The sequence below is a fragment of the Pempheris klunzingeri genome, chromosome 4 (genome assembly GCF_042242105.1).
Source record: "Pempheris klunzingeri isolate RE-2024b chromosome 4, fPemKlu1.hap1, whole genome shotgun sequence".
Classification (NCBI taxonomy): Eukaryota; Metazoa; Chordata; class Actinopteri; order Acropomatiformes; family Pempheridae; genus Pempheris; species Pempheris klunzingeri.
The window spans coordinates 280001-287500 of NC_092015.1; the positions used below are offsets into that span (position 1 = coordinate 280001).

The 7500-nt window shown below is 49.0% G+C and overlaps 2 protein-coding genes across 2 annotated transcripts in view; both read right to left on the bottom strand.

The window, feature by feature from the left end:
- Positions 1–1276, bottom strand: part of LOC139200454 (segment polarity protein dishevelled homolog DVL-3) — a 15684-nt gene extending 14408 nt beyond the window's left edge. Inside the window, 1 exon segment of the mRNA XM_070829756.1 lies at positions 1108–1276. Coding sequence (XP_070685857.1) covers positions 1108–1271 — 164 coding nt within the window. The 5' untranslated portion in view covers positions 1272–1276.
- Positions 1277–3147: 1871 nt separating this feature from the next.
- The window catches only part of rnpepl1 (arginyl aminopeptidase like 1), a 13813-nt gene continuing 9460 nt past the window's right edge, over positions 3148–7500 (bottom strand). The window contains exons 8-11 of the mRNA XM_070829741.1: positions 6747–6855; positions 6360–6587; positions 5737–5879; positions 3148–5559 (exon numbers count right to left, since the gene is read on the bottom strand). Of these exons, the coding sequence (XP_070685842.1) occupies positions 5287–5559; positions 5737–5879; positions 6360–6587; positions 6747–6855 (753 nt within the window). The 3' untranslated portion in view covers positions 3148–5286. The remainder of the gene's footprint in view (positions 5560–5736; positions 5880–6359; positions 6588–6746; positions 6856–7500) is intronic.

Consider the following 7500-nt stretch of genomic DNA (forward strand, 5'->3'; position numbering starts at 1 on the left):
GGACTACGGGGGACTCTGAGGACTACGGGGGACTCTGAGGACTACGGGGACTAGGGGGACTCTGAGGACTACGGGGACTAGGGGGACTCTGAGGACTACGGGGACTAGGGGGACTCTGAGGACTACGGGGGACTCTGAGGACTACGGGGGACTCTGAGGACTACGGGGACTAGGGGGACTCTGAGGACTACGGGGGACTCTGAGGACTACGGGGACTAGGGGGACTCTGAGGACTACGGGGACTAGGGGGACTCTGAGGACTACGGGGGACTCTGAGGACTACGGGGACTCTGAGGACTACAGGGGACTCTGAGGACTCTGAGGACTACGGGGGACTCTGAGGACTACGGGGACTAGGGGGACTCTGAGGACTACGGGGGACTCTGAGGACTACGGGGACTCTGAGGACTACAGGGGACTCTGAGGACTCTGAGGACTACGGGGGACTCTGAGGACTCTGAGGACTACAGGGGACTCTGAGGACTCTGAGGACTACGGGGGACTCTGAGGACTCTGAGGACTACGGGGGACTCTGAGGACTCTGAGGACTACGGGGGACTCTGAGGACTACGGGGGACTCTGAGGACTCTGAGGACTACAGGGGACTCTGAGGACTCTGAGGACTACGGGGGACTCTGAGGACTACGGGGACTCTGAGGACTACAGGGGACTCTGAGGACTCTGAGGACTACGGGGGACTCTGAGGACTCTGAGGACTACGGGGGACTCTGAGGACTACGGGGACTCGGCTGTGGGTCACTTTAAAGGTTCTGCGCCACATAAAGGATCACAGATGTTTACTGAACCACAACGAGCTTTAGCTGCTCTTCTGGAGCTTTCTATCAGATCACATGATCTTCAGCATCTGAAGGACCTGTCGGCCATGTTGGCTCAAGAGCTGAAGGTCAAAGTTCATCACCATCATCACCATCATCATCATCAGTAGCAGACTGATTGATTAGCTGACAGCAGCAGTAACACTGATCACACTGTTGATGCTGATTATTGAATATTGGTTCACTGGTCAGATTGATGACGACACTGTGTGTTGGGGGCGGGGGAGGGGGGTCGATCACCATTATCGATACTACCGGTCATGTGACTCACCCGAAGTCGTCATCCACCGACTTGAAGAAGAATTTGACGTTGGGCTTGTTGAGGACGTGTTTGAAGTCAGCCAGGGTGACGCGCTGCGCGGGCACGTTGATCCGGATCAGGTAGGGGGTGTCCTGGTCCTCCAGGTGGTAGATGACCCGGGTCTCCTCCGCCATGCTGCCCCCCCAACACGGAGCCCGGACCCCCCCGCACCGGCCTGGAGGAGAGACGGAGGGATGCTGGGAAAGAGAGACAGACACCTGTCTGCCTGTCTCTCTCCCTGCCTGTCTCTCTCCCTCCGGTCCACCCGTCTGTCTCTCTCTCCGGTCCAGATGTGTCCGTCCAGCTGCTGCGGGGCTCTGATGCTCTCCCTCTCCTCCGGAAGTCAGGCTGGCGTCACCACAGCAACAGTGACGTACACACTTCCGCTAAACCTTCAGAATAAAAGCCGACAGCCTGTCAGCTGACTCCAGTTTCTATTTTAGTCCTGAAACTTCCTCACATTTTATTTTCCTCCGACACCGGAAGGACTTCGTTTCCAATAAATCATCAGTATTGATGATTCTTAGGAGAAACCAAACATGAATTATTATTAAAACTACCCGTTTGTGTGTAGCTAGTTACTAATTAACTAGTCAGTCACAGCTGTGGTTAGTTACTAATTAACTAGTTTACTAATTAACTGGTCAGTCACAGTTGTGTGATTAGTTACTAATTAACTAGTCAGTCACAGCTGTGGTTAGTTACTAATTAACTGGTCAGTCACAGTTGTGTGATTAGTTACTAATTAACTAGTCAGTCACCGCTGTGGTTAGTTACTAATTAACTGGTCAGTCACAGTTGTGTGATTAGTTACTAATTAACTAGTCAGTCACAGCTGTGGTTAGTTACTAATTAACTAGTCAGTCACAGTTGTGGTTAGTTACTAATTAACTAGTCAGTCACCGCTGTGGTTAGTTACTAATTAACTAGTCAGTCACAGCTGTGGTTAGTTACTAATTAACTAGTCAGTCACAGCTGTGTGGTTAGTTACTAATTAACTAGTCAGCCACAGCTGTGGTTAGTTACTAATTAACTAGTCAGTCACCGCTGTGGTTAGTTACTAATTAACTAGTCAGTCACAGCTGTGTGGTTAGTTACTAATTAACTAGTCAGCCACAGCTGTGGTTAGTTACTAATTAACTAGTCAGTCACAGCTGTGTGGTTAGTTACTAATTAACTAGTCAGCCACAGCTGTGGTTAGTTACTAATTAACTAGTTTACTAATTAACTGGTCAGTCACAGCTGTGTGGTTAGTTACTAATTAACTAGTCATTCACAGCTGTGGTTAGTTACTAATTAACTACTTTACTAATTAACTAGTTTACTAATTAACTGGTCAGTCACAGCTGTGTGATTAGTTACTACTTAACTAGTCAGTCACAGCTGTGGTTAGTTACTAATTAACTAGTCAGTCACAGTTGTGGTTAGTTACTAATTAACTAGTCAGTCACCGCTGTGGTTAGTTACTAATTAACTAGTCAGTCACAGCTGTGTGGTTAGTTACTAATTAACTAGTCAGCCACAGCTGTGGTTAGTTACTAATTAACTAGTCAGTCACAGTTGTGGTTAGTTACTAATTAACTAGTCAGTCACCGCTGTGGTTAGTTACTAATTAACTAGTCAGTCACAGCTGTGTGGTTAGTTACTAATTAACTAGTCAGCCACAGCTGTGGTTAGTTACTAATTAACTAGTCAGTCACAGCTGTGTGGTTAGTTACTAATTAACTAGTTTACTAATTAACTGGTCAGTCACAGCTGTGTGGTTAGTTACTAATTAACTAGTCATTCACAGCTGTGGTTAGTTACTAATTAACTAGTTTACTAATTAACTGGTCAGTCACAGTTGTGTGATTAGTTACTAATTAACTAGTCAGTCACAGCTGTGATTAGTTACTAATTAACTAGTCAGTCTCAGGCACGCCCGTCCAGATCAAACAACTTCAAGGATTTTCAGAACCACATTTTCTATTTTAGAGAAAAGATACTTTCAGCTTTTTCAGTGTTAAATAATTCAAACTTTATTTAAACAGCTCCTTCAGGACAAAGTTCCAAACATTCTGCTCTCAGCTTTATTTCGTGGTTTTGTGTTTTTGCTCTTTAATCGTCAAACAGGAGTTCGTTTGTCTGATTTTACCTCCCACTTTTATTTTGTAGGCAACATTTCCGGTTTCTACGGACATCTTTTAAAAATAAAAGCAGAGAATTGATTGGAAAGGTCAATTTCTGTTTTTTTTTTTTATTTGAATTTGAGCAAAAATCCAAAGTTTCTGTTGTGACATTTTAAATGCTTGTCTTTTCAAAATAAAGGTTCTACGCGTCAGTTTATTTTCTATTACCATCAGAGCAGAAACCTTAAAACTGCCTGGAAACAGGAGGCAGACGATTAAACATCCTGTAGCTTCACACTTTCATTTGCCCTCAAATGTTCATTACAAAGAGGCGTTCACAGCAGCTGGGAATGCTGGGACGTTTCAGCCTCAAAGCACTTCCTGTGTCCAACACAGATGTAATATTCTGCTGATTTGCTTTCATTGCCGTTTGTCTCTTTCTGATTGGCCGTCAGTGAACTTCTCAGTCCGTATTTATTGCTGCTGACTGAAGGGAAAGACAGAATCGACTTTAAAAGGGCCGCAGACAAACAGTTCCCAGCTGCGGTGAACGCAGCATTAAGGCCACTCAGGTGGGAGGAAGTGTGCTGGTGTCGCTGCTACCGCTGAGTCACAGTGATAAGGTGGTGGTTCTGATGGCAGTGAGCCCCGGCTCTCGTCTGCAGGCTCATTGGCGTCGGCCAGGTCAGGAGGTAGAGTTACAGACACCTTCTGTCCGCTGGAGGCCACCGCTTCAACGCAGCTACTGCTTACGACAGGCAGTGAACGCATCGGGCCTCACAGCTGGCCCACAGGTGTGTGACCCACAGGTGTGTGGCCCACAGGTGTGTGACCCACAGGTGTGTGGCCCACAGGTGTGTGACCCACAGGTGTGTGACCCACAGGTGTGTGACCCACAGGTGTGTGACCCACAGGTGTGTGACCCACAGGTGTGTGACCCCTGGTGAGTCATCGTGACTCAGTGGGTCTGTTCTGGAGGCTTTCTGTCAGGAAACAGAACGCATCAGAGTCTCCATGGTCAAGTTCTCAGTAGCAGTCTGGGGGAGCCGAGCTGCCCCCCCCCTCCTAAGAAATGATTTCTAGTTACTAAAGGTGTTTCGCTGGTCTGTTGATCTCTGCACCTGATCACAGTAGATCCACTAAAAGAGCTTGTTTGATCCACTGACAGGCTCAGAGTGTTATTCTAAGTGTGTGACAGCATCATGGAAAGGATCCCTACAGAGAGAGACCTGGAAGATCCTTTTGGTTTAACCACAAACAGCACACACACCAGACTACATTCACTAAAACAGGGATTTTAGAGAACAGGACTCAGGAGCTGCTGCTCTGCTGCTGTTGGTTAGTTTGTATTATTGTATAACTTTGGTTACTTTGGATCAACTGACCCTTTAATACACCAAAGTCATGCAAAGTCCTGTCATGCAAAGTCATGCAAAGTCCACTAGAATTAGTGTTTTTGTCTATGGAGTTTGGTGAGGTCATATCACTCTTCAAAGCCACCAGACTCCATTGACAAAAACAGAGATTTTATCCCACAGAACAGTTTTTCTACCTAAAGGCCAATTTGAACACAGTTCACGAGTCTGAGCAGCTTCACAGGGACCGATCATGTGATCTTCATCAAGTCTGATGAAGATGACGAAGAGAAAATGACCCAACTGAATAAAACCTCTTATTTCAAGTCACCAGTTAAAGGAGGAGTAAAAGTCCACAGATCGTCCAAAGAATACGGCGTCCAATCAGATGAGCGGTCTCAGGGCCGCCAGCCACAGTTTGAGCAGCTGTTTAAAGATCAGTCCACAGAAACATCTGGTCATGTGACTGATCATGTGACCGATCATGTGACCAATCATGTGACCTGTCATGTGACCGGTCATGTTGAAGCAGCAGCCCTGAGCCGTATGGAGGCGGAGCCTCTTCAGTGTTCAAATGTTCAGCATCTGTAGTTCTGAGTCATCAGGAGCCGTCACCACGGCAACACTGTCCATCACTGATCTGAAGATGACCCTTTACAGAGCGACCGACCAATCACAGGCAGACTTCACGCAGAGACGTTGACGTCCCGCAGAGCGATGGCGGCGGCCCCGGCAGCAGCGGGCTGTGGGGAGGCGGAGGGGGAGGGGGGTAGGATGGACAGGGCGGGGCCGTTCTGATTGGTCGGGGCGGTGGTGGTCTGGAACACGATCTGCTGTAGCGTCCGTCGGAGGTTCGGATGCATGCGGCGCTGAGTGTGGTTGAAAATCTCCACGGCAACGCACTTCATCACCCCGGAAACCAGGTCGTCATACAGCGGCACCGTGTACATCCTGGACGTCTGTGGAGAGGGGGGGTCAACGGGGGTAGTAATACAGTACTGCTGCAGTACTGCTGCAGTACTGTAGTACTGCAGCAGTACTGTAGTACTCACGTGTTTCCAGAGGAAGGCTCTGTGGCAGTAGTACTGCAGTACTACAATAGTACTGTAGTTCTGACGTAGTACTGCAGTACTCACGTGTTTCCAGAGGAAGGCTCGGACTCGGTGCAGTTCGGGGTAGAAACTGTTCCTGACGACCAGCTGCAGCCAGCGGATCTGAACTTCAGCGTTCAGACCATCAAACAGAGTCGAGTAACAGCCAGAGAGACCTGCCATCACAGCTGGGGGGCCGGGGGGGGGCATCATTAAAACAAATCAATCAATCAATCAATGATAAATGAGTATTCATTCAGTGTGGTATTAGTACTTTTACTGCACTGCAACATCAGCATGCTCCTACCATCACTGATTATTACCATCAGCAGTATGACGGTACCAGTACCACAGCAGTACTAGTACCACAGCAGTATCAGTACTAGTACCAGTACCACAGCAGTACTAGTACCACAGCAGTATCAGTACTAGTACCAGTACCACAGCAGTACCAGTACCAGTACCACAGAAGTACCAGTACCAGTACCACAGAAGTATCACAGCAGTACTAGTACCACAGCAGTACCAGTACCAGTACCACAGTACCAGTACCAGTACCACAGAAGTATCACAGCAGTACTAGTACCACAGCAGTATCAGTACTAGTACCAGTACCACAGCAGTACCAGTACCAGTACCAGTACCACAGCAGTACTCGGGGTGCATACCATTCGGCAGCGGTGAGCGGTCCAACATGCGGTCCAGGAACAGGACGATCTGGAAGGTGCTCCAGGCCGAAAGGTCAAAGGTCGCCAGGTCCTGCGGGTCGGGGGGGTCGCCACCCCTCCACAGGTCACACAGGTCCTGGACGGGCCGGATCAGATTGCCCCCCCCCGACAGGTCCGGCTCAAACAGGGGGGGCCCGGACTCACTGAGCCAGCGCTCGAACTCCAGACCTGTGCACAGGAAGTGACATCACAGCCCTCGCCAGGAAGTGACATCACCCACCCCCACAGGAAGTGACAGCACAGCCCCACCAGTCATACATTAACACACAGGAAGCGATGTCAGACATACATCTACATAGAGGAAGTGACATCACAACCCCCCCATACCCTCTCTTTGGGCGACGGCGGCGTCCCTCAGCTCCGGGAAATAACCCAGGAAGTAGTCGATGAGGTCCTGAGCCACCAGACTCTGGAACCTGAACTCTGAGATGTAGTCCTGCACGCACACAGACACAGACACAGACAGACAGACAGACAGACAGACAGACAGACAGAAAAGCCAGATTAGCTCTTTAGGCTAGTAGCCTCTGAATGGGGGGTTGTTGTTGTCTATCGTAGTGTTAGCTCTGTGACTAGCCTAGCATTAGCTTTGTTGCTAACAGCTGAACCAAAGGGATCTCTGAGCTGAGGGACTACAAATATCTGCTGCTGCCATGTTGTATGTGTGTGTAGGTGTGTTCAGGTGTGCTCAGGTGTGTTCAGGTGTGCTCAGGTGTGCTCAGGTGTGCTCAGGTGTGTTCAGGTGTGCTCAGGTGTGTTCAGGTGTGCTCAGGTGTGCTCAGGTGTGTTCAGGTGTGTGTAGGTTTGCTCAGGTGTGTTCAGGTGTGCTCAGGTGTGCTCAGGTGTGTTCAGGTGTGTGTAGGTGTGCTCAGGTGTGCTCAGGTGTGCTCAGGTGTGCTCAGGTGTGTTCAGGTGTGTGTAGGTGTGCTCAGGTGTGTTCAGGTGTGTTCAGGTGTGTGTAGGTGTGCTCAGGTGTGTTCAGGTGTGTTCAGGTGTGTTCAGGTGTGTTCAGGTGTGTGTAGGTGTGCTCAGGTGTGTTCAGGTGTGTGTAGGTGTGCTCAGGTGTGTTCAGGTGTGTTCA